At 39.2% G+C, this 27,777-nt stretch overlaps 1 protein-coding gene across 1 annotated transcript in view; it reads left to right on the top strand.

Moving 5' to 3' along the window:
- The window catches only part of SVEP1 (sushi, von Willebrand factor type A, EGF and pentraxin domain containing 1), a 192,694-nt gene that overhangs the window by 15,767 nt on the left and 149,150 nt on the right, over nucleotides 1-27,777 (top strand). The window contains exons 2-3 of the mRNA XM_021691133.1: nucleotides 10,818-11,073; nucleotides 14,054-14,230. Of these exons, the coding sequence (XP_021546808.1) occupies nucleotides 10,818-11,073; nucleotides 14,054-14,230 (433 nt within the window). The remainder of the gene's footprint in view (nucleotides 1-10,817; nucleotides 11,074-14,053; nucleotides 14,231-27,777) is intronic.

The following is a 27,777-nucleotide window of genomic DNA, read 5'->3' as shown; positions in this document are numbered from 1 at the left end:
AAACAAAATCTCCCTATGACTACTCTAGTATACTAGTTTCTTCAGGTAAAAAGAACCCTCGCTTTAGCAATCAGCTCCATAATCATCAATGCTTGGAAAAACCTTTCTTTAAATACCTTAGGTAATGAGTTAGATTTATTTATGTATCCAGTGCATATTTAGGAAACACTGTTACTGTAAGGGCAAGCATATTAAGAATTGGTTGATCTACCAGGCTATATTATTCTCAAATATAGTTTTTAAATATAATTTTAAAAGTCAACATTTTTGAATGATTACATATGTAAATATTACTAGAGTCACTGATGGATAATTTAAGTATTTACGTATAATAGGTCTTCTAACTTATTCAACATTAGATCATTTGGGGTTTAATTTCAGGGTTTTTTTAAATATATGAAAAACAGAATCTTTTGCTCTAGAATGTTAACTGATGTGGTCATTTATACAAGCCAAAATACAAAACAAAACAAACAAAAAAAAAACGTAACAAAGTGTCATTTATTTGGAATGCTAATAAATGTCACAATTAAATGTGTTTTTTGATAAATTTAGGATAACTATAACAAATAAAATACACAGTAGGTTCATGAACTTAAAATCTCCTCTCAACTTCCACCCGCTTTGAGTTTCCGTGTGTCAGTACATTTGATTTGAAGTATATCTGGGTTTTTGAAAAGTTAGATTGTTCCTGAAGCCCAAATATTTGCAGTGTAGTGGTTAGATTATCTGTGTCCTTTATATTGTCTAAGCTCCAGATAAATTTTTCCTTCATAGATACTATGAATATACCTAGTAAAAAGACATCGTTTCTTTCCTGACAGCTTTGAATCAAGATTTTTCTACTTTCTGAGGAAAAATTTTACAATTGAATTCTCCCAAAAACCTACACTGTTTCCTGGCATTTGATGCTTTTCTGGAAGGACAGTTTGCTCTGATAAATTTTCAAAACTGTTTTTCTCCTGGATAAGTCCAAGCATAGCATTCAATTCTTTCCTTTCTTTGTAGCTCATTTCTTCTATAGTGTGTGTCAATCACCAATCATTTTCACTGAGAACCACATCCATCCTCAGTCCTTTGCCCACCTAGAGAGGCTGTCCCTTTCTGTGTGGATTGAGAGTGGCAATTCAGAGGTTGAGATGGATCATTTATATTCTTTCTCTTGGGAATTTGGAGTAGGGCACAAAAATGCTCCGAGAGTAGATTTTTTTTTTTTCGCCAGTAGGTGGGGAATATAAAGTTAAGACTGCACAGAGAACCAGAGGATCCCATCAATGTAAAGAGTGAACAAAGATGTGTTGACAGAAACTGAGACAAGATACAGCATGACCCCAGAAGGAAACAGGTGGATGGAAAGTTGGAGGGAGTAGCCATTGGTTCCTGCAGCTTGGTTGTTCCTGGTTCCAGTCCCTCTCTTTAAAAAACAAAACAAAAACAAAACAAAAAAAACCTTTATTATTGTAGAGAAGGGAGAGAGAGCATGAGTGGGAGAGGCAGAGGGAGAGAGAATCTCAAGCAGATGCCATGCTGAGCTCAGAGCCCAACACAGGTCTCCATCTCATGACTTTGGGAGATAACGACCCGACCTGAGCTGAAACCAAGAGTTGGACGATTAGCCAACTGTGCCACCCAGGCATCCCCTGGTTCCACTCCCTCTTGAGGCTCAGTTCTTCTCCCTGCTCTTGGGTTTGGAGAGATATTCCTATATATTTCCAATACATTTCCCACTTTGTTTAAGCTAATAAAGTAGATATCCAATTTTTATTGACAACCAAGTGTGGTTAAAACATCCTTCCTAAATTTTTATCTTGAAACTGTGCAAATACCTTTAATTTGAGAGTAACCATTCAAAGTCTTTACTAACTTCCATTTGCAAGTGTTTCTCTAAAAATAATTTTTGCTTCTTTTCCTTTTTATGGAAGTAATATACCCATTAATAGTTTTAGATAAAATAGGAAAATATGGTAATTATTATAGTTTTGTCTCTTACTCTTTTTATGTATATGTGTAAATACATATATAATTATATGTAAATATGTAGTAAAGCCACAGTCTATAATTTTTAATTTAATTTAATTATTTTATTTTAATGAGAATTTTCCCATAAAATAAAATTCTCCTAAAATTACCTTTCAAGTATATTTTGTCATGTAGCTCTACCACAGTTGAATTTTTAAGTATTACTGGTCAGCTCTTACTACAGAATTTTTCAGTTAAACTATTCCCATGCATCACTCTCAACATCTCCCAGTATTTCCTTTCAATTTGATTCTTTCTTTTGAAATATGAATAATTTTTTATTATACTTAGATCTCTTCCTTGCCTCATTAGATTAGCTAGACTTCTCACATAGAAGCGAGGGCATTCTTGTCTTCTTCCTGAGTTTAGTGAGAATGTTTCAAATGATTTTGCCCATTGGTTTATGATAACTGTGTTATTAAGTAAGTGCTGCTGTATTTTTTGCCTCAGTCATTTGTAAAATCAAAAACTGATGTCCAAATATCATTTGAGATCATCTTACTTTCTCCTTTCCCCTCCTATTATGAGGCACATGAATAAGTCCCATCACATCTTTGACTTTAAGTGCCCTTGGTCATATTGCACAGGTATTTAACATGTCAACTGAAATCACTTTATACATTGATTCATAACAAAATTAATAGTCAAGTTGAATGTGATTTTGCTATCTTGTAGCAAATTAACAATTTGCTTAAAATGGTATGTAATTTGGCCCTTTTTCATTTTTATTTGCATTTTGATGTCTTTACTCTTTGCTATCCAGATTTTCTTTATTCCTTGTGTATCTATAGAATGAATAGTGGAATTCAGCATTATTGGAAGTCTGTTTGGTCTTTTGCCTATTTATTCTGTTGTTTTTTACAGTCTGAATTTAGTCTGCTACTCATCAACTCCTGTGCACACCATTTCCCAATTTGATGTACTGTCCCTATGGGTCCATTTGAAAATGATTTGTGTCCATGTTTAATAACAAAAGCATGTATGTGGGTGGAAAAACCCTGTGACCATAAATCTGAGATTAAGTTCTTTTTTGACCCTCTGGTTCTTCTGCGATTTGGCTAGACTGTAACAAATAGCCTAAATGTTATTTGAGCCAAGATTTTTTTTTTAATGCTAGAATTTCAGTCTGTAAAGGCTGAGTAAATACTTAAAATAAATGAGACATATTAGAATCCTAAATATGATTTATTTTGTATTACAATATAAGTAAGAAAACTCAGTTACTGCAGAATATTCTTCCAAGATATACTTCTGTCATTGTTTTAGCTTTGGCTTATTTGTTTTTAGTTAATGGTTTTGTTGTATCACCAAATAGTATAAGTAAAAACCCTAGCACAATGCCTCATATATAATAGAGGCTCCATATGGATTTGGTGAAATAAGTTTAAATATAATATTTATAAGAGTTTTCATTTCACAATCGCAGAAAAGGATTTACTATAACAACAGTGTTTGGCTTAGAACTTATTCTGTATGTTGAACATATAACTAGTGAAAATTAAGGCATATATGTTTATTGATTCTTTCATCCACTTGTTTCATAGTTACTTTTTGATCATCAATAGGGAGAAAATAATCAATCTTTGCCATAGAGTATCTTGCATTTAGGTTGAGGATATAGCCAGATAAGTTAACTGTAATTATGATGGGGTTAGTGTAATGGAATGTTGTGGGATCATTGAGTTGGATTTAATATTTTCTGCACAGCAGAAGAATTTGAGAAAGTTTCAAAGAGAAGGTGAACTTTTATCTGGATTTTGAAAGGCTGATAAAAGTGCAGGTAGACATATTAGGAGATGAGAAAGATTTGTTAAGAACTTCCAGGTATAGCAAACATAAGGAAAGAATGGTATGTTCCAAAACCTTCAGATAGATCCTTGCGGTGAGAACATAGTGTGAGAGGTAGTTTGAGGAAGTAGGCAGGAGATGGGTTGTGGCAGGGCATGTGGCTGGAAGTATAGGACTGATTAGTCAAAGGACATGTAAAGAAATTTAAACTTTATAGATAGAAGGAAAATAATGGAAGCTTTAAAACATGATTGGATTAGTATTTCAGAAAGATAGCTTTGAGGGTAGGTCAGAAAATGAGTTTGAAAGAAGAGAAACTTCAGCTAGAGACCTTAAAACAACTCTTGTTTTTCAATAATCCAGACAGAAGTATCTGAATCAAGGCTAGAGGAATAGGATTTCAAGGTAGGTAGATAATTCAGAAGTGAAGGGTATAGGTCTAGATGATAGATCAGAAAGGAGGCATCAAATTGCTCCTAGATGCAGACTTGTACAGTGGGATAGATGATGGTGCCACATTTGATGTATCTTGAAAACAGGAGAAAGGAACCCTTCTTTGTGCATGGAGAGGACATGTTGAGTTCGAGATTTCTATGGAACATTCAGGCATCGGTGTCCACTGGACCAACGAAACTTCACCTTGCAAGTTAAAGAGTTTAATTTGATGTAGATTTAGGAATCGTTGTCTATAGGTAAGACTCCAAGTTCCGAGTTCACGTGACATTTCCCAGGGGAGGAATAGAGAGGAGAAAGTGAAAATTTAGAAATGATATAAAACTACAAAACAGAAGTCAATAAAACTCCCTAAATACAACCAGGAGATAGTCAACATTTTGAGGTGTATACTGTCAGCCATACTAATACATACATGCCCACATATGCAGTCCATGCACACACACATGCGCACTAATGTAATAAAATCATTGTATTGGGTTACCTACTTTTAAAATGTATCTTTATGCAACAATATCATTGTAATGATATTTCATGATTGCCCTGTGATTTCTTTAACCAGTACCTATTGTTGGAATTTTATACTGTTTCCATTTCTTTATATTGCAAATTATTCTGGGATATACATCCTTTTAATCATTCTTTTTCTGTGTGCCCATGGTTATTTCCTTAAGATAGTTTTAGATGTAGAATTTTAGTTCAAATTGTGTGAAATTTTTAAGACTTTTGTCACTTTGTCACACTGTACTCCAAATATTACCAGTCCACGTGACATCCCCAATAGAAATATGTTTCCTCAAAAATTTTACAGAATTTTAATTAAAAAGATCTTTGACTATTTGGGAAGTGAAAAAATAGTATTACTGTTATTTAACTTACATTATTTTGGTTTAGTGAAATTAAATATTTTCACATTTTCTGACAAATAGAATTTTTTGGGGGTCTTTATTTTGTTTGGTCAAAACACTCACCTATATTTCTGTTATTTTTCTCTATTTTTCCTTAAAGATATATACAATATTTTTATAAAGACCTCAATACTTTCCTTGGTAAGCTTGATGAATGCATTTTTCGGTTTGTTCCTTGCTTTCTAATTTTGATTTTTTTTAAGGAGCAGGAACTTTAAGAAGTGTAATATTAGTGAAAAATACTTAGAATTGCGGATTTGCTTCTCATCTAATGAGGAAATTTGTGAGTTTTTCACAGTTAAGCATAATTTACATTGTTGCTTTGAGATAGACAATCTATTATATTAATGAGGTGTCTTATTCTTAATTTTTTATTAATTAAAATAGCAGAAATTAATTTTATTAAATACACTTTTAGCATCCTAGATTATTGTTTTCTTTTAATTGGGACAATTACTGTGTTATATTACAGCAAAAGATTTACTAATTTTAACCGATTTTTGCCTTTGAGAAATAAGCCTTATTGAATAAAGGACAAAGATTCTTTGAATATTATTTGAATTTGGTTTGGAAGCATTTATTTGGAATTGTACTTCTATGGCTATATGTGAGATTTAGTCAGCAGCTTTGTACGCTAAAGTTTGTACTAAACTGTATCAGTTTGAATTTCTGACATTTTATCTCACTACCACCAATTGTGGATTTCTAAGCCTTTCATTGATTTTTGGGTTTCCTTCATAATTTCTTAATAAAATCCCTCTGTACCCACCACCACCTCTTAGCCTGTTCTCTTTCCATGGCTTTCTGTTCTTGTTCTCATAGAGGCTGTGACTTTCTAAATCCTTGTGATGCAAACACCATTGACTTGTGCTTATTTTCTTCCTATCTTTGTATTAAGTTGTGTATTCTTCTAAACTGTCAAGTTGTTTTTGCAGTTCTTGGGTTTACAGAGTATTCTGATGGGCCTGCTCTTGGCTTTGGGTAATTTTTCCTCCTGGGATGAGGTTCTATCTATCTTGCCCTGCACTATCTGATGGAACCCCTCTATCCAGCAGAGCCCCTCTATCTGGCTTCTTTGAAAAGCTTCTGCCAAATAAAATAAAGATAGAATGTAAGCTACAGATAAATATAAGAATTCACTATGAAAAAAGAACGAAATCCTAGAAAGCATTTGTTCCATCCCTTAAGTAAATAAAACAGTGAAATGAGGATGAGACATGAGGGGATAAACAACAGATCAACATAAGAGCAAACCTGGCTGAGAAGCTGAGAGGAATAAAGAGAGAATGTGCAAGATAAAGAAATATTGTCACAAGAAAAATAAAAATGCAATGCCAGGATTAATTTTTTTTTAAAGATTTTATTTATTTATTCATGAGAGACAGAGAGAGAGAGAGAGAAGCAGAGGGAAAAGCAGGCTCCCAAGGAGCAGGGAGCCCGATGCTGGACTCGATCCCAGGACCCCGGGATCATGACCTGAGCCAAAGGCAGACACCTAACCGTCTGAGCCACCCAGGCGCCCGCCAGGATTAATTCTTAATTAGAAGTGCAAAGGAAGAGACTCAAGAGTGCATAAAGCATAAACAGGGGTAGGGAAGAAAAGCTTCAGACATTTCCCACCAAACTCAGAAGGAAGGAAGATGAGTTAAACAGGAAAAAAAGGATGGAATATTTGAAGTCCAAAAAATGATGAACCAACAGACAAAGAACTTCTTTCCCCAGAAAGTACAGAACCGTAAACATTGCTTCAATGAAGAATACTTGAGTATTCAAATTGAAAATATTAACTAAATAACAGATGCAGCTTGGTGAAATCTTAGAATATGAAGGATGAGGGAAGTGCTCTAAGTAGCTTATGGTGTCTTGTTTGTACTTAACGTTTCCTAACAGGGAAAAAAATACATGTGGACAACAAGTTGAAACACTGGCAATATTGACTAATTTCCAGCCCCCTGGAGGAGAGGGGCTCTGATAATAGTCACAATAGATATCAACTTAAACAACTTTCAAAGATGACTTAGGAACTTCTCTAGTTAGCATCCTCAGGCATGTGGCGCCACAGTGGATAACCATGGGTTGTGCTGTAGTTGGTATTCTAGCTACATGTATTTTAATTAATGGAGCCCCAGGGCAAATATGGTCCCCACGTCAGATTTGTTGTGACTTCTCTTCTTCTTTCAAGACCATTTTTCAAAACAGTTCCCTTGTGGCCTGACTTGGGGGGCTGGGGTGGGGTTGCAGTCTTGTGTAATGGTGATGGATCTCGGGTGTTAGAACAATGTTACACAACCCTGCATTTTTATCATTCTAATGACTTTTGCTGGACAAGGGGAGCTTACTTCCCTGCCAGATATTTATACAAGCTAACCAGAGGCTTGATACAATACAGATGGTGATAACCTTTTGCCGTACGATGTCCATGTTGTGTTTTTCTTAGGCAGCAGAGGGTTTGCCTCATTCAGTATTCTGGACCAGAAAAGTCTATTTCTTCAATGCCTTACAAAGGATAGGAGATGATGTAAACTATTTCAGGAACCCTAAAAGGAGAGTCAAGTGCCAGGCCTCTACCACATTCCACAAACATTACCACAGATCTATTTACTTCTTAGATCTGTGGGACGAGAATGTTTTTATTGATTTATGTTTTTATTCAAGTATGATGGAGCATGAAGATTGGGGGAAGGGGGCAAAATATTTTCAGTAAATCATCCATTCCTCCTCTGTCATTTAAAGTGCATTCCAAACCCAGATCTTGTGTAATTCTTTGCTTGGACTAGTAGTTCTGCTCTTCTTCTGACTATTTTAAGCTTAATATATTGTCTTGCCAACAGATATAATGGTTCCTGTAAACATTTACCAGTTCCCTGCAAGAAGAGAAGAAAAATAGAATCATAGCTTAATGTGCTTTGCATGGAATGAGTAGTACGGCAAGAAACCTCCGCAAAATCCCTAAATCCTAACCTGAATGTTAAGAAATATCACTGACGTGAGCTAAAATTAATATTATGAAATAGTATTTGTGCAGGAGGACAGTAAAAGCACAAGAAGAAAACCTCATCCTTTTTGTACCGAACTATACAAAATAAAGTATGTGTGCGCACACAAATATTCTGTACATTCCTATGGCTCCCTCAAGACCAACTCACTCAACTAACTGTCTGTAGAGTATCCCTAGAGTTTATCCACTCACCTCCTCATTAATTCATTCATTGAATAGATATTTACGAATGCATGCTCTGTGCCAGACAATGTCCAGAACACCACGCCAAAAAAGACCATTTGCTTTTTTTCTCTCTTCTACTTCTATCCAAATTCTCACTTTCTTAGCGTCTTGCTTACAGATTGCTTCCACGGTCCTGTAGAAGAGAGAGTAATCAAAATGAGCAAAAGCTTAGGGGAGTGTCTGTGGAGGTTAGTTTATGATTTCAGAGTGGAACAACCCGAAAGGAGAGAGTTTATCACGTGGTAACGAGCAAGGCCAGTGTAAGCAGGAGTTGCCACATCTTGGAGTACTAGAACTAGGAAGTTACCCTTCAGAGCCTGATGTATAACTTTAAAGACAAATAAAATAATATCTCACTTCATGCCTCCCATCACAGGTCATTGGATTCCCCCCCCCCACAGAGGTGGTCCTGAATGAAAAAAAGCGTGTGTGTGTGTGTATGTGTGTGTATCTCAGTCCATTCTAATTATTGTTTATATTGATGGGGCTTTTCACGTGGGGTGTGCACTAACTGAAAATATAAATGTTTACACACATTTAAATGTAAATGTATATGATAAAATGTAAATATGTATGATGCATTATAACATAATAATAACAATTATTATTGTTATTGATACTCCGAATGACCTTTATTGGCCAGAAGGCACTCCTTAAGGCTGGTTTCTGATTCTCTTTAGCCCTTAGCAGTAGTAGGTTTTTTTTTTTTCTTTTTCTATTTTTTTTAATTATGTTATATTAATCACCATACCTTACATCATTAGTTTTTGATGTAGTGTTCCATGATTCATTGTTTGCGTATAACACCCAGTGCTCCATGCAGAACGTGCCCTCTTTAATACCCATCACCATGCTGACCCATCCTCCCACCCCCCTCCCCTCTAGAACCCTCAATTTGTTTCTCAGAGTCCATAGTTGCTCATGGTTCGTCTCCCCCTCCGATATCCCCCCCTTCATTCTTCCCCTCCTGCTATCTTCTTCTTCTTCTTCTTCTTCTTTTTAACATATAATGTATTATTTGTTTCAGAGGTACAGGTCTGTGATTCAACAGTCTTGCACACTTCACAGCACTCACCATAGCACATACTCTCCCCAATGTCAGCAGTAGTAGGTTTTTGAGAGAGGGAGGTAAAGTGTTTGAAGACCACTTCTCAAACTGATGGCTTTCCAGGTATCTTCCAAAGTCATTTTTAGTTTCCTTTAACTGTCTTTAAATTCAGGTTCAGTGGCTTTATCTTTAGCTCACAAACAGTGATAAAGTTTGGTAAGAGTTATTAAATTAGAATCAGTAGCTATGAATTCTATGCTAATGAAGACATGGATCGTATAATCTGAGAGAATCTGGAGTTAATAGCTGAGTCTGCCCCTTAAATGCATTGAGGCAGTTATTTTTTTTAAAATCACATCATCTTTTAATTTTAACAAAACATAGGATATGCTTGTCGCTTTTCCTAACTACCTTCTGAATGTACTTGAATTACTGCCAATAGACACTGAATTGTTTCTAAGAACTTGCCAGAAAATATACCCTGGGACTTTACCTTTCCTACCCATTTCTGAGGAAAAGCAATAACAGCAAATTCAATTACAATACCAGATTCACCACTGGACTCCTTGTGCTTTTGCAGGTTGATGTTATAAAGCGTCAGTGGCAATAAGTCGATGCCTTTAATAAAAAGGTTTCATTTTTTCCCTTCTATCTATAGAGGAGGGAGAGCATATAACATTATAAAGTACAACTCACTTGTCCTAAAATAATAAAGCCCAAGTGTCAGATTGAATAAATCAGTATTTTCTCATAAAGATAGGACAGCATCAAAACCAGCTGACCTTGTGCTAATGCCGGGTGGTCCAGAAAAGATGAAGGATCGAATGAATTCTACACTTTTGGAGGAGCAGTGGAAAAACAAACATGGGAAGTAGGTTGGCCACTGGTAACTCTGAAACATACATTTTCTGTTAAATTTTCTGCGGATTAGACTTTTGATCTATGATCATGAGGTGGTTCAGCTAAGTAGGTACATGGGCAGCTAGCTGGATATACTTGGAAATAGATACGTAGGACTCACATTTGGCTCATTTGTCAAGAGCCTGAAAATTCATAAAAATAACTTAAATAAGTGATAATGTGAATAAAAATTCATTCCATAAACATTTGCTGCTCTTCATTAACAAGGTACACAAAGGCGATGAGGATGCTGACACTGATGATAATGATAAATTTTAAGTGCTTTTTGTGGGTCTGTGAGAAGACCCTTGTAGGCACTAGTCTATGCCTGTTTCTGTTTTACTCTCATTGATCAGTGTTTGTTCTCACTCTCGTGACATGCTAATGATCTTCACAAATGCTGTTTTATATAAGAGGGGAAGCACATAGTAGGCCAACACAATACAAACCCATACTAATTTCCTTTATTGCATTACAGCAAATTCTTCGTCACTCTAGAGAAAACTCAACAAAAGTTATATTCCTCATTACTGACGGATATTCCAATGGCGGAGATCCCAGGCCAGTTGCAGCATCTCTGCGAGATTTTGGAGTGGAGATCTTCACGTTTGGCATATGGCAAGGGAACATTCGAGAACTGAATGACATGGCTTCCACCCCAAAGGAGGAGCACTGCTACCTGCTCCACAGTTTTGAAGAATTCGAGGCTTTAGCTCGCCGGGCATTGCATGAAGGTAAGGGAAACCCAGTGGCATGACATGATGCATTTAAATGGGGGTTCCTGCTCTCCTATTGCTTGAAACTTACTGGAGGGTAACATCAAACCCTGTGAAATCTTCGCTGAGCATGATGCCCATGTGTTCTTGGTGTATTAGGAGATGCGTTGAACTTCATAAATAGAGGTGACGGTCTGACTTGCAACAGAGTATTTGTTTTGCTTTATTTGTTTTTTAATAGCTGCTATGGATTTTCACTAGATTATCCATATGCTCCCACCTGGAACCGTTAGAATCAATGGAATGAATTTAGGTGTGTTTTAAGACCACACACAGAGCGGGAAGCCTTGACTTAGATCTATTTATAGTTATCTGGAAGAATGAAGTAAACATGCAGAGACATGCATAGTGAATCTCACCAGAATGTTTCCAGAAATACACATGAAGATATAGGAACAATAAATACTTAATGCATACTTCTTGACCTGACAGTCTGAAGACACGTGTGCTTACACATAAGTTGAAGAGCATTACCCCAACAAGAAATGAAGTCAGTAAACCCGTTCATTAGAGTTCATTGTACACAATTTATAAGGATGTTTAGTTGTATGATTTCGGTTAGATGAACTTCCAGGCATAATATGAGCATGTGTCTTGGTAAGCTACCAGGGAAAGTATAGATTGGGAGGAAATGACAGGAGATCCAGCCTCGGACCTAAACCATGCGGCAAGTTAGGCTTGATCCTTGCAGGTACCCATCAAGATTCAGGTTGATGGGCAAATCATGGCCACGTGAGGTTTCAAGCAATTAGTGATATTCATAAGAGGCAGATCAGCCCTATCATAGTTCCAAGAGAAGCGTTTAAGAGCAGGATCTCAGACTAGCTATGGATACAGCAAACAATCTTAGTCACCTACTTGCTGAGTGGCTTTTGGCAAATTATTTAGCTTTTGCACTCCTTAGGTTTCTTGTTCATAGAATAGGAAATGAGAATAGTACCTACTCTATAGGATTGTCACAAGGCTTAAATGGGTTAATACATATAAAGTGATTAGAAAAGTTACTGAAGGCTTATTATCCGCAGCCCTCATTAACCGTCCACTACCGTTCTTACCGTAGGCAATTTATCTAACATCTATCTACAAGCCTCACTTCCTCTACTTTTAAAATGGAGATATTATAATGCATACCATTTGGTTTTGTCAAGAGGATTAAATAAAATATTTCAATATTACCAAGTGTAGTATTATCACATGGCAGAAATTCAGTAACTGTGGGGCTTCCTTTATTTCTCCTTTTCTCAGGGAAAAGTGGTATGTTGAGTGGAAAGGCAGGGTGGCTGTTACTAGCTGGGATTCTGAAATCATGGGTGTTACCTGCTGTGTTGTACAGGACTAATTTCCAGTCCTACCATCCCTCTGCTTGTAGGATTGGGGCCTTCTAGAACCCTAATGCCAAGTTGACCCAGAAGCTGAGTTGGGACAGAGCGTTCTTTTGGTTACAGTATTGCAACAGAGTTTTGGAAGGCATCACTTTTATTACAATAAGCAAATATCTAGAATGCATAATTCTCTGATCGAGTTTCCAGATTTGGTAAGGAAAGATCCTGTTCCTATTGCAAAAGCATGATCAAGTCAAAGGAAATGAGCCTCATTTTCCCTGCCTTTAAGTCCTCTGAAGCTACTTTCAATTTGGATGGATCCGCTTTTGGTCTCAAGATCATCCATGTTTCTGGCCATACTCCATAGACCTTGGTTACAGAATAATAACTTTCCCCATATGTAACATGTATACTTGCCTCTCTCTCAGACCTGAATGCCAGTGTACCAGTCTTGGTAGCTAGATCTTTCTTGCTTCTAAATTGCTCTACGGCCAAATAATCCCATGGCCCAGTGCCTCAGAGCTAAGTGTGCATGTTGCAGACCTTTTACCCACACCACAGTCCCTTAGATGGAGCTTTAATAGGGTACCTGATTGAACTGGTCTCTTTCCCTTGTGGCTGGAATCTTCTCTTTACTTTGCCCCCTGTGTATTGTTCAGAGTGTTAATGCATAGACACAGATGTTCCATAAATGAGGCCATCAGCAATCTTCTTTCCGGGTATTCAATTGCAGTGCATGTGTCTTGCTGGAACTCACACATTTGAGTTCCTACGAAGGGCCCATCACTCTATCTGGGCCCAGCACCCACCCAGGGATTTGGGCTACGACTTTTGAACTTCTTCAGCAAAGTAAATGGAACTTATCATTTGCCTGATTCTAGGCCATCCATTCTGGATCGGTCGCCTTCAACCGTACCCTGCCCTGTTAAGTCACTTTCTGAACGACCCTGCTTGTGTTATTGAATTCCCAGCATGCCTCACTTCAGGACATGGCTCAAGTAATCAGTATGATCTCCATTCACATAAAACATGAGAAGTTACTTAACACAGAGAAATAAGCAATCTTCTGGTCCTATTATTAAACTTGTGTGGTGCTGTTAAGTTTTTATCCAGTAACTGTAGAAGTGATGGTGTCTATTCTTAAGCCAGTAGCTCATAATCCAAACCCTTATGCAGCAGTCAAGATTGTAATTTTATTTACCTTTTTGAAAAAGGGTTTTGGAAATCTAGTTACTGCTGCCCGACCTCATATTGCGGCAGTGGAACTCTGCTGGTGTGGAAGCCAGGGGAGTGACCTGGGGAACCGACTACGTTATTTCCTGCTGCATCTGGCGATTCCTTGCTGAAGTGCTTAATTTCTGCCTGACCCTGCATGGCCTCGAGAGCTTATGATGAGGTCCCAGACTGAAATAACTTCACTGGCTGAAACAAATTCCCAGCCTGTGGTAGTGCACAGAACACACATGCATATTTGGGTGGGAGGGGTGTGCAGTTGGGAATTGGACGGATGTGAAAAGCTATTTTGTCCCATTTGCACCTAAATTTTACCAACTGGAGAATGTAACAGTGAACTGCTAATTTGTTTTTTATTACCATCTTTCCTGTGTCATTGACAGATCTGCCTTCTGGGAGTTTTATTCAAGAGGATATGTCCCATTGCTCATATCTGTGTGAGGCTGGCCAAGAGTGCTGTGACCGCATGGCAAGCTGCAAATGTGGGACACACACGGGCCAGTTTGAGTGCGTCTGTGAAAAGGGCTATTATGGGAAAGGGCTGCAGTACGAATGCACAGGTGAGTCTCCGGTTTGGGTGTAATTGTATCGCAGGTTATCTGTTGTGTAAAAAAAAGGTCCCCGCACTCAGTGGCTTAAGACATTTATTTATTTGTTGGTTGGTTGGTTGGTTGATTTATGTATGTACATATGTACATATGTATGTATATTGCTCATGAATCTTTGGGTCAGTTGGGCAGCTTGTTTCGTCTCAACTGTGCCAACTCAAACATTGTCATTAGCTATGATTTGGGTAGGTTGCATCACTGCCCTTTGCTGGGTCTTCTTACCTGTTTGGGTATCTGCTGGTTGGAGTCTGGTCTGCAGCGACTTTGTCTAGGACCACGAGGTTGGCCTTTATGGGGCCTCTCAGATTGTATCAGGCTAGCCTGGGCTTGTTCATGTGGTGGTGGCCGAAGTCCAAGAGGGAGAAAGGAAGTTTGCAGGGCTTTGTGAAGCCTTGATGTCCCTAGATTTGGGAAAGGAAGATTTGGGGGTCTTCTGTTTGTAATCAATCAATAACCAGATCTGTCCTATAGGCACTTAAGCCAAAATATGCCTTAGTCTCTGTAGGTGATCGAAGCTAGTGGGACTCTGGTCCTCAGGCCAGAATTTGTGGGGTTGTCACAAAAAATGTAACATTGGCTTGATGATCTTTCAGCTCTTTACAGGTCTCCACAAAGGGACATCAGAAAGCTCTAAAAGTGACATCACTTCACAGTGGAATTCACTGCATCGACATTTGTCATTTTACCTGCTCTAGATTTCCTTACAAGAGGATCTCTATATTTCTAATATTTTATTAGCAAGGCCAAGAAGAGCAATTTAGGACTCTGGTGTTCTACATTATATTTTAGGAAATACTTCTAAGTAATATTCTCCTAAGTTCTAGAAGTAGCATGTGGCTTTCTGTGATAACACTTTGTTCTTTTTTACCTAAAAGACAACATTTGCTATTTGGGAAGAATGTATTCCCATGGAAATTAACAGCCACCAGGAAAATTTAGGAGCAGTAGGTTTACTGTATATGATACCATGTGGTCTTTCGCTGCTTGTTTCATGTGAACATTATTTTATTCTGACATTCGGAAGGTAGGTAGGCCTGCTCAACAGCACAGAAAGGTGTCTCTCCCCTGTCTACGTGACCTGCTGTCTCTCTTTCCTTTTTTCTCCTTCTCCTCCTAGGACATTTCCTTTTGTGTTCTTCTTTTATTCTCCTTTATTCCCATTGCCCCTCAGTTCCCCTCCTTTAATTTCTCCTTCCTCCCCTGGCCCTGGTCCCAGTGGGCAGACACATACTTCCTAGGTCCAAGTGTCCACGCTCACCCAGCAAATCACTCCTTTCTTGGCTCCGCTCCTACCCCACCCAGCAGGAATTCTCATTTAAGCAGAAGAAAGGGGAAAGAAATCAGCCCAACTGCCTCTGAGTTGGCAAAATGCCTCCCCTGGAATCTTCCCACACTTTCATCCACAGCCCAGCTTGGCACTCTCCCCAACACCCCCTCCTTTCCCCTCCTCCCATCCTAGCCCACCAGACACAGGCAGAAGCTCTCATTTTCTTTGCTCCGCGCTGTAGTCAGCATGTCTGCTTTCCGTGTGGTCGTAGACTGAACCGTTCCCTGCCAACAAGCCACTGCCGAATGGCTGCCCAAGAGCCTCAGCCATGCTGGGCTGCAGCCCCCACTGCTCCACGGCCCTATAATCTTGCATCCCAAGGGATAAGTGGCAGGATGAGACAGGGGGCAGTTCACAAACCCACTACCCCTGGTTCCCCCAGTAGCTATGGCTGCTCCTGGTCGTACGTTCCAGGCTGAAAGGCACAGCAACCTGTAATACGTGTGAGGTTGGGTGGACCTCTCACTAGAGCCTCACAGAGGGGACAGGAGTACTTCTGCAGCTGGTTCTTGCCAAGCACACCGAGCACAAAAGGATTAATTTATCCGTCCCTTCTCCTAAATTAGTAAGCCTCAGCTTACTACTTCCTTTCATGCAAGATTTAAATGAGATCTAGTTGTATTGATACAAATGTTCATATTGTCACCTTTAGTATTTGTGGCTATGGGGTTAGGAAAAGGAGTACTGTAACCCCAAGGTATATGCTGTGATCTGTATATTTGTAGAACGCACCCATCACTGGCTTCTCCTACACGCTAGGAACTAAGAGAAGAGAAATTAGTTACATCTTTCCTATGGCATGGAAGACTCATTACCAGACTCTTTAGGAAAGGCAAAAAGAAATATTAGCTCTACATCATCCAGTACTGAAAACCTGGGAGTCATGAGCCCCTTTTAAAATCTATTCCATGGACAGATGTTATTGAGCATGTTTTTCGGGCCAAGTCCTGTGCCAGGCACCAGGCAGGGATTCGACAGTGAGTGGACAGACATGGTCCTCAGCTGCTGGGAACCTAGAGTCGACGCACACAAGTCAGTCTGTAATTGCAAACTGTGGTGTGTGCTATTAAGTAAAAAGGCTGGTGCTATAAGGAAGGAACTGTAGGGAAGGTTCTACTAAGATTGTCCCTCTAACTAAGATCTGAAGGTATCTTGATGATAGCTGTTTTCTTTCCTTTTTTTTTTTTTAAGATTTTATTTATTCATTTGAGACACAGAGATAGAGATAGCATGAGCAGGGGGAGAGGGAGAGGGAGAAGCAGGCTCCCCGCTGAGCCAGGAGCCTGATATAGGGCTCGATCCCAGGACCCCGGGATCATGACCCGAGCCGAAGGCAGACGCTCAACCATCTGAGCCACCCAGGCGCCCCATGATGATAGGTGTTTTCTTACTCCGGGAGAGGATGTTACCTTTTGCTCCAAAGAGTTGGAATTCTGAGTATTTTTCCTGAGTGTAGAAACAATGCCTTTCAGAACCAAATCATTCCTCTGTAGAGCCAGGGGAAACTTTAGAGATTATCTACATGAAATCCCTCACTCTACAGGAGGAAATTGAGGTCTTGGGAAAGATTTATATTTTGCTTAAGATAGCCTGTGTAGCCGTCAGCAGGACCCCCAAAAGGGACCCAGGACACTTTTCTCTAAGTTCTGTGTTGTTTCCAAGATATCGCACTGCTTATTGTGTATTTTTGAAAATAGCCTCTTATATATGTTGCTTTTCAGATACCATAGACACTGATCTGTGCTCAGAGTGTTTAAAAACACAGGAAAATCTGGCTCAAAGTCAACCTCTGCCAATTATAAACGATGTGGCTTTGGACAGTTAATTTCTTCTGAGTCTCAGTTTCTTCTGTGAAATATGCTTAATAATGGTGTATATAGATAGATATACATAGATACAGATTTATATATGTACACACATCTGTATCTTTGTATATAGAAATACATAGATATGTGTATAGATGTGTATACATATATATATTTTATATATGTATATATATTTAGGTTGAGAGAATATACATAGACCGCTTAGGATAGTATCTGGCACACCAATTCTTAATTAGTGGTACTTTTATTATTAATCATTATTGTTAGATAATATAAATATTATTATGAGAAATTTAATGAATGAATATTAAAGTAGTTACCTCACATATGAGATACTTGAAGATAAATGACACCATATATTTTATAAAACTTTGCCATGGGAGGATACTGAAGATCTATACACGCAGGTGAATACCATCAAGAAGGCTTGCACCTACTAAAGTTGGAATGCAGTTTGTTTTGTTTTGTTTTGTTTTTGAGAGAGAGAGAGAACATGCGTGAGTGTGGGGTGGGAGGCAAAGAGAGAGGGGGAAGAGAATCCCAACCACGCTCCACACTCCGCGCAGAACCCGATGCGGGGCTCCATCCCATGACACTGAGATCATGACCTGAGCCGAAATCAAGAGTTGGATGCTTAACTGACTGAGCCACCCACGCACCCCTGGAATAAATTTTGACCTGATGAGTCTCCCATGAAAATCCAGAACACTGAGTGAGAGAAGGCAGTGGGATAATGCGCCACTGGGTGTTGAAGAAAGTAGAGTTTGTTTGCTTTGATTAGGGAAAAAATATCCTGAGCTAAATTATATTTGTTAATTTCATAGACAAGAATGCTAGAGCTAGCTATAAGGGCTTTGCTCACTTGGGAGATGAGGAAACTCCATCCCATGATCACATGGGAAGTAAGTGGCAGAGCTGAAGCAGAATCCAGGTCTCCCAACTCTGTACGGTCCTTCCTTTATTCTAGATTGTCTCCACTGGAGCTGTGAGACTTCAAAGAAAGATGATGACTGTGGTTATCACTGTGCTCTTCTCTTTTTCCCTCCTTGTTCTGGGTGATTGGCAATCTGGGGTGCCTGGATTCTCAAACAATGACTTTGCTAAGCACTGTCCAGTGGCTCTGCTTGAAGTGGCCTGAGCACCACTGTCACGGTAAGCAGCTGCTTCGCGGATAAGACCTTGATGCACAGAAAGATTTTAATCATTGTGGATCCGTTCCACATCCTGAACATTTTAACTTGAATGCAAGCTTGAAGACATTCATTAGAAGTTACTAACAAGTAATACTTTGTCAAAAGAGGTCAATTTTATGAGACATTTCTTAATATGCTTGAACTGGTTTTTGATTTCCCTTGGCTCAAAACTTGAGTTCATTTCAAAGTAATCACATGCTTTTAGCTGGTGGTCTTGGAGAGTGTGTGCTAATAGGTTTTACAGAAGTGAAGACCATATAATAAATAGATAATCCAAGGTAGATGCTTTCTTCATGTACGTCTCATTCATTTGTATAATAGTGCTGACCATAGAAACCATATTCAACAGAAGTTCAACTAATGTTAAAAAATCTGCTAAGGAAAGAGAATTTGAAACACAGTTGTAATACTTACAGATCCATCCCCCAGATAGTCCGGTCTCAGGGAGGTATTGCAATAAAAGAAATCCAGTCCAGCAATCAAAATAAATTTCAAAATAGTACAAGTCCTTTTCTTGATTTTCTCCAACTCCAAAACAGGGATATATAGACCACAGCAATTCTTAAAATCTCACTTTTCTCATCATCCTTTCCCTTAGAAACCATAACTCTTCTGTACTTATCTCTTCAAATTCCTCCCTACAAACCCCCCCCCCCACACACACACACACTCACTCACTCAATCATACTTAAGCACACATGGGCTTTCCAAGTCCTAACTCAAACTCCTTACCCTTCTTACTCTTTCCTCTTGAGTCTGCATCATCCTCTGGGGAACCACAAATGGAGAAAGGCCAGGAATATTTGCATATCGATCCTTTTTTGTTGTTGTTGTAAATCAATGCCTTATAAAAGGCCTATGATTTCTTGTTTTTTTAAAAACCTACATAACTCAATTTCATTTATGTAAAGATTTTGTATGATTCAGAAATTCAGGTATGGAATTTTTTAAAAAGATTTTATTTATTTATTTGAGAGAGTGAGAAAAAGAGGAGTACAAGTCGGGGGAGGGGCAGAGGGAGAAGCAGACTCCGCACTGGGCAGGGAGCCCAACTCAGGGCTCGGGGCTCGATCCCAGGACCCCGAGATCATGACCTGAACCAAAGGCAGAGGCCCAACTGACTGAGCCACCCAAGCACCCAGGTACCTGCATGTCCTTGTTTAAAGAGTTGAGAAGATATTCCTCTAGGATTAGTAATTGAATTTCAGCCAAGGGAACTATATTGCAAAACTGTGGAGTCTAATGAAAAGAAGGTGTTGCTTCCATTTCTAGCTCTGGCATTCCTTTCTTCATTCTGCTTCCTTAACACTGGCATTTGGACAGTGATACGGATGATGATGAGGATGACAGCAATAATAACTGATAATAATTAATTAATATTTAAAGAGCACTTATGATATTCCAGGCCCTTCCCAAGCATTGCTATATATTAACTCACTTAATGTTTATAATAACTCTCTGGAGTGTTGTTTCATTTTAGAGACAAGGAAACTTAAAGTCTGAGAGGTTGAGTAACTTGTCCTGAGTCACATAACTAATAGAGCTGAGAGGTAAACCCAAGTTGTCTGGCTCCAGAGCCTACAGTCTGGCCATAGAGATAGACATTTAACAAATGAGCACACAATTACAAATACAATTTCAAATTTTGTTGATTATTAGTTTGACCCTTATGAGGTCATTAATATTTGATCATTTTCTACCCATAAAATAGCAGCTTCATATGTTTTAACCAAATACTAGGAAGGAAAAGAAGAAAATGAGTTATATAAGATACAGATCTGCTTAATGTTTTTTAATTATGACTCATTCATAGAATAAACTTCAAGCTTCTTAGCATGGTATAAAGGCTTTGCCTGAGTTGGCCCGTATTTACCCTTTGAGCTAAGAGCTGGAACTCGTTATAGTTTCCACCAAATATCATGCTATTTCATTCCTCAGACCTTTTTTCCTGCTTCTTCTGGTTCCTTCCCACCGCACCCAACTATTGTCTTTGTCCTACTTCACCAGACTAGTGATTCTAACAGGCACTGACAAATTCATCGTGTGTGCCCATTGCCTACCTTCAGAGGTATAGTAAATGCTCAAGAAAGAGGATGTAGGTAAGAGGTCAAGTTTAATACCAGGATCTTAAATGGGTGAGAACGCATTATTGAAATCTCAGGCAATTGCATGGATTTCATGTCTGCCTTGGGCACCACAGGATCCCTAGCCCAAAGGCACATGGTAAGAAATTTATAAGAATGTATTTTTTTAATGTAAAATATTTACATTTGGTTAAACTTGTCAACAAAAAATCAAATTCAGTGTATGGTTGATATCCTGGAGTGGTCATTTTTATATAGCTAGATCATCACATCGGTTGTGAATAGCCGGTGACCTCTTGTTGTAAATCCAAGCAATGGCAGATGTTCTAAGCTTTCCCCTGAAGGGATTTGAGAGATGCAGAGTATGAAGACAATAGGCATCTTGAGGACACTGCTTTTTTGCAGACATTGACTCCATTTCATTGAATTTGGAACGACTTGCAGATTGAAAATTATAGCTGGATGAGGGCCAAGGCTGAGGGCTGGATAATGAGCAGAAGCCCCAGTTATATTATTTTTCATAAAAGGAGGATACACTGTAGAAATAGAAACACTAAAATATTTGTGTGGAAGTATCTTATACATGTAAATATATGCACATGAGTCCCCACCCCCATGCTGTACACAGACATTTTCCTGTCTAAATATTATGTCATTTCTTTGGAAAAAGAGGACAGAGAGCTCTAGAAATTCTTGAATGGAAACCAAAACATTTGGCAATCTTGTTCTCTGAGCAGAGCTTAGCTGACTTTTTTTCCCCAAAAACATCCCCAGCGGTGCCCAATAATGGATTTGTAAGGTGTAAGGAATCTGTACAACGTATTCCTATTTGCTTTTTATAAGGGAATATTGTTAGTATTGACACTGGTTACCATCAGCTTAAGCAGAAGGATGGTTAGCAGCTGCCTAGAGTAGGCTAGTTTGTTCAGTTTTCCACTGATTAAGGTAGGTATTCAGTCCTGGTGGTGCATTTTCCAGTCTATCATGATGTTATAACAGGGAAATGCATAGAATTAGATGCATTTAACCACAGGTGTGAAACATCACCAAACTCCAAAGTCAGTAAATTTTATTTTCAGTTCAGTTATTGTATTCTTCAGCTCTGTGATTTCTGTTTGGTACCTTCTTTTCTTTTCTTTCTTTTTTTTTTTCTTAAAGAGAAAGAGAGAGAGCGTGTGTGTGTCGGGGTGGGGCAGGGGAGAGAGAGAATCCTAAGCAGGCTCCACACCCAACATGGAGCCCAACTCGGGGCTCAAACCCATAACCTGAGCCTAAATCAAGAGTCAGCCACTTAACTGATTGAGCCACCCGAGCGCTCCTCTCTTTGGTACTTTCTTATATTTTCTGTCTCTCTGTTGAAGTTCTCACTGTGCTCATCCATTCTTCTCCTGGGCTCAGTGCGCATCTTTATGACCCATTACTTTGACCTTGTATCAGGTAAATTTCATTAAGGTTTTTTTTCCTGAGGTCTTATATTGTTCTTTTGTTTGAAACATATTCCTCTGTTTCTCCATTTTGCTTGACTGTCTGTGTTGGTTTCTATGCATTAGATAAAACAGCCACCTCTGTCTTGAGGGAATGACCTCATGTAGGAGATGAACCTTAACTCTGGTTGTCTCAAAACTTTGTGATTGTCCAAGCAGCCATTTTTATTGTTAGTGGCTCCCAGTTGTTGAGGGTGCGCCAGGACCTGACAGTGTCCCAAAGGGGAGGAGCTCAGTTAGCATCTGACTGCAGGTTGATTAGAAGCCAGACCCTCAGGCAGCAGCTTTTAAAGGATGCAAATATAGATAGTCTTGTGGGAATGCTCTCAGAAGCCCTGCCGGCCACCAGAGCCAGGCGATCCAAAAGTGTCCCCTCGGTGGCAGTTGTAAAAATTCAGGCTCCAGTGGAGTGTATACGCTCTTTTGGGGGAGATATTGGCTGAGGTAGCATCTACCGGCCTCCATTCCCTCAGAGCAGTAGGCCTCGGTGTGCCAAACCTGAGACCTATGCCTGCAGGCCAAGCTCCAGGACAAGCAGCAGGCCTCTTGGAAAGGATAGAGGGTGTCTTTCAGTCTGCTGTCTGTGCGGTGCCCTGGGGGTGGTAGCCTACCAAAGACTGTCTGTCCCATTGGTACCATCTGTGGGACCCAGGAGCACAAGCCCCGGGCCACCAGAGCCAGGGGATCAAGGGGCAGCCTTGGAGCCGAAGCTGCAAAGCCAGGGCACCAGATGGGACATACTGTCACTGTAGAGTGTGGCAGAGGGACTGCGGCCAGATGGTGCCTGCTGGGAAAAAGGAAAAAAAGTCTAGTGTTTAAAACAAATAAACAAACAAGATGGTGCCCACTGACTGGAGCAAGTGTGAAGATGGTGCCGGCCAGCCAGCAGGCTTCTAACTGTGAGCTCCGTGAAATGCCTGCCCCTCAGGCTGGCCCTTTAAGGTTAGCAAACGAGCCTCATCACGTGAAGTCTGGGTGCCCTCGGATGGGCTGCTCGCGCTGAGTGGGGGCAGGCGAGCGGCAGGAGCCCCGTGAGAGCTGCTTCTCTGTTGGTTACAGTCCTATGCAGCTTGTGGACCTGAGCCTTGAGCCTGCTTGGTTTTCAAAGCTAGCTGTTTCTGGGGCTCATCAATCAGGTGCAGGTCTTAGGAGTTCAGGTGCCCAAAGTGGGGTTCAAACCCTTCACTCCTCATAGAGAATCTCTGGGCTTTGAGTTTCCTCACAGTGGTGGGTCACCCTGGGCAGGATGGGGTTTATGGTGAGATTGTGTCCCTTGATGTGGGCCTGACACATAGGGGTTGCTCAGTTTTTAGATTTTTTTCAGAGGAAGTTGTTCCATATGTAGCTGCAGAGTCAATGTGTCCTTGGGACGAGGTGAGCGCAGGATCCTCTTATATTGCCATTTTAAACCAGAACCTCCCAAAGTCAGTGTTTTGCGTTCTTTAGAAATACTCATAAAAATATATCCAGCATTCTAAAATTGTCAAAATAAAGATTATAACCAATTCCTGCTATGATATCATTATAAAACCTTACCTTTTTTCCTTCTATTCCCTGGGCCCGTAACTCCAGTAACAATGAAAAGGATGCAAAGGAAAACGTTTAACATTTGCTAATTAGTAGTCTTTAAATATTTTGCTCACGTAACCCCTAAAAAGTTGAAAACCCATATACCCCTTGTCAAAAGTAGCCATTGGAAAATTTTCAGCAGGATTTTAAAAGACGGTATTTCCATAATACTGTATTGACTTTTATTTTATTTTTAAAAAAGATTTTATTTATTTGACAGAGAGAGAGAGCACAAGCGGGGGAGTGGCAGGCAGAGGGAGAGGGAGAAGCAGGCTCCCCACTGAGCAAAGAGCCCAATGCGGGGCTCGATCCCAGGACCCTGGGATCACGACCTGAGCCGAAGGCAGACAACCGACTGAGCCACCCAGGCGCCCCTGTATTGACTTTTAAAATAAAACTGTTGTATCACTTTTAAATGTACCCATTGAAATCTAAATACTATAACAAATTTGATTCTTTCTAGTAGTATCCCTTTGTGAAGCAGCTGTTTTCAATGCAGAACCTTTGCTTGGTTTCTTGTTTTCCATTCTACTTGCACCACCTAATTCAAATGCAGTGTAATTTTATGTTCTAAAGCCTTTTATTGATAGCAGAATTCTGCTTCTTTGCCACAAAAATTGTGGATATACATTGAAATCTTTAGATTTTCTGTGACCAAAATTGCTGTTCAATTGAGTTATTATTTTGGTGTTATTTGTATAAAATTTGTCAAAGATATTATTCCTTTCGATACTTATTACCTGTAGAAATAAGATGCTATTGGAGATTCATGTCTTCATGAGATGGATCGTGATTAATTCATGTGTCCATGGACTTCTGTTATTAGAATAATAGAGCATACAACATCAGTTTCATTTCTATTTTTCATTTTTGTAGGTTTTAGTGCTGAAAACCTTCTTCATACAAATATGTAGATTGGGCTTGAAAGAGTTGTGTTATATTGATGTCACTCAGTTCTTTGAGTTCCTCCTGAGTTATGTGCCAAAAATAACATGAGTTATCTGTCATCAAAAAAAATATCGCAGATGATCTATTAGCTGACTGTTCCCTTAGGTCCTTTTCCAATTTCATTGAAATTGAAGAATTGAAATACTTTTGACTTGCAAAAGGAATTATTACCCAATCATTACAATCGTTATAATCATTCATTTTTTCACAAAGTCTCTTTGCTAGGACACGTTAAAAGACTACCCGTTACTATTTCACGTGGAAGGGCTTTGTTTAATCATGTCTGGGAAAATCAAAACAATACAAATTTTAATAAACCTTTAGCAGTCCAGTAATTTCTGATAAAATTATTTTACCTTAGAATGTGCATTAATATATTCTTACCAAAATCTTGGAGCCATAGATTTAGCTTATTTAATCTATGGACAAATATCTCTATATAACCTATTTGTGAGAATATTTCACACAGTTAAATCTATTCTCCAAATCAGACTTATTTTCTGAGAGAAAAAGGCTAAATAAGCTAATGCACCTTCCGGTGGCCAGCATATTACTTTAGATTTCCACAGTTGACAAAGAAGGCAGAGAGCCTGCTCTGAGTTTCTCAGCTGGATCGAATAAGTTGCTGCCACCTTTAGTATTTCCCGTGGATATTGTCTCCCTTGCTTTGCCCTCATCAGACTTTCTGAAGAAGTGACATATTCTTTGACACTAGTCAGGAAGTTGAAAAGAAAAGGTGGTAAATGAACAATGCCTTTACTCCCACTTGCCCAGCATACAATGTTTCTGAATTCAGAACATCCCAGAAATGAGCCAAAATACTCCATTTCCAATGTCGGGAAATACTGAATGATATTTAATTGAAATATGTGTAAAACAAGGAACGTTTCTTAGAGGACTTGCTTACTGTACCTTAATTAAGGGAAGGTCTCCAGGTATCAAGATTTTGAATCGTGTGGGAGCTTTGTTGCCTTGGGACAATGCATCCTAGTAAGATTTAGAAGGGATGAAAAGTACACATTTCTTTTGAAAAGTGAATGAAGGGCAGTTGTGAAAAGGTGCTCTAGACGCTTTCTCTGGTACATCAACTTATGTAACGGTACCTGTCCATGTTGAGGTTCTGGAAATTGTTTCTCGAAGTGATTCATGCCACAACCACACGCCTCTTGCAAAGTTTTTGCCTACTTACGTTCCTCATTTGCAGAAGAGGAAACAGTGTTAAAGAATTTAAGAAGTTTCCCTAATGTCATTCAACTGTAAAGAAGTTAGCATGCAGACCCAGCTCTCTTGGATCCGAGAATTCGTACTGCCTCTGAGTCATTATACTGCCTACAGTCCACCCATAGGCCTCATTGCACGGTCATTATCCATCAAAGAAATGATCCAGAAATATTTTGCTGCTCTTTTCAGGTTATATTTAAAGTAAACTGTTTCTTCTAAGTTGTAGCTTAGCATCCCAGATGTTTGGTCCCGTGGGGTCTGTACAGGGTTTGGTGCTTACTAAATATTAGGTGACTTGGAGATAGTCAGCGTTAGCAATTTGAAAATGATAGCCCAAGCTACAGAAAATCAGGCTCAGGACATGATGTGCCATGTAGTATGCTAAATGCTGGTGGTGGTAAGATACAGATATATATAGTCATCGATTGCCATTAGTGGCCTGAACTCTACTCATGAATCCTAGTTCTGTCTCTTACTGTGTTTTTCTGGGTAAGTTCTTTGACCTCTGTGGACCTCGGTTTTCTAGTCTATAAAAATGGGGTTAATAATAGCAGGATGCTCATAAAAATTAAATGAGATAATGTGTGCAGAAAGCTTGCTAGGGTGCTTGGCTTATAGTAAGTGCTTGATTAATTTAAATTATTATACTCTACCAATGTGGTTCTCAATAGGGAGCGATTTTGCCCCCTAAGGGATATTTGGCAATGTCTGGAGACAATATTGAGTGTCACAGCTGGAAGGAGCTACCGTCATCTCGTGGCTAAGGGCCGGGGATGCTGCTAAATAGCCTACAGTACACTAAACAGTCATCAACAAGTTCCAAATGCCAGTAGTGCTGAGGTTGATAAGCTGTGTTCTGTATTGACAAACTGAGTTAATGCTTTAGCATAAGATTAAAAAAGCATTACTCTATCTCTTTGTAAAGTTTTAGAGGAAATATAAAAGCCATACGATTCTACTAGGGTTAGATTATCTCTTAATTATGATCATTGCATCATCTTATGCTCCAGATGCCCCAAACCGCTTGTGGCCCCTCAGACACTTCAGTGCCTCTCATGGTTCCGTGCCTTGTCCCCTTTACCTAGAATCTTCCACATCTTGTCTGTCCATGTCTTACCAGTACTTCAGGATTCACAGCAAATTCACTTTTCTTATGAAACTTTCCCTTTTATCCCTTCTTCCATAGATTCATTGCCGTAGCAATGAGTTAGAGCTAGAGTTTTTGGTTTTCTTAAATACCTTCTTTCTGTTAAAACACCGTATAGTATGATCATTTGGGGTAGGTTTTTCTTCTTTAATATTCTATGAATCCCTTTAGGGCAGGATTACGTTCATGTCTCTTTCTTTTTTAATAGCCTCTGTGACATGGCAGAGGGACTTGGAGTAAGCATTAATAAATTCTGAGTGAAGAATGAATGAGTAAATAAAGCACACTGCGTGTTCAGATACTAGAACACAGCATATGGAAACTCTGCTTGGTTCCCAACTTCCTGGGAATTTTCCATTCCTTTTTTGGAGAAGTGAAGGTGAACAAGTCTACTGACCCTGAGAAGCACTGGCTTAGAATCAAAGCAAGCCATCTGGAAGGCTGAGTTCAACATAGGAAGTGGCTAATAACACATTTTATCTCTTTTATGTTATCTAGTTATTGACATTATTTTCCAAATGTACTAAAACTGTGTCACAGGCGCACGTGTGTGTGTGTGTGTGTGTGTGTGTGTGTGTAAAGCTATTTGCATGTACTGATGGTTTGGAGAAGTATTTTAATTCATATAACAGTGCAAGATAGCATTCCAGAATGTTGTGGATTTTTACCATTTAACAAATACATAAAGCAAATCACTATT

The sequence above is a fragment of the Neomonachus schauinslandi genome, chromosome 13 (genome assembly GCF_002201575.2).
Source record: "Neomonachus schauinslandi chromosome 13, ASM220157v2, whole genome shotgun sequence".
NCBI lineage: Eukaryota > Metazoa > Chordata > Mammalia > Carnivora > Phocidae > Neomonachus > Neomonachus schauinslandi.
The sequence above is the reverse complement of the archived record's forward strand: the minus strand, read 5'-3'. Positions and strand labels throughout refer to the sequence as shown.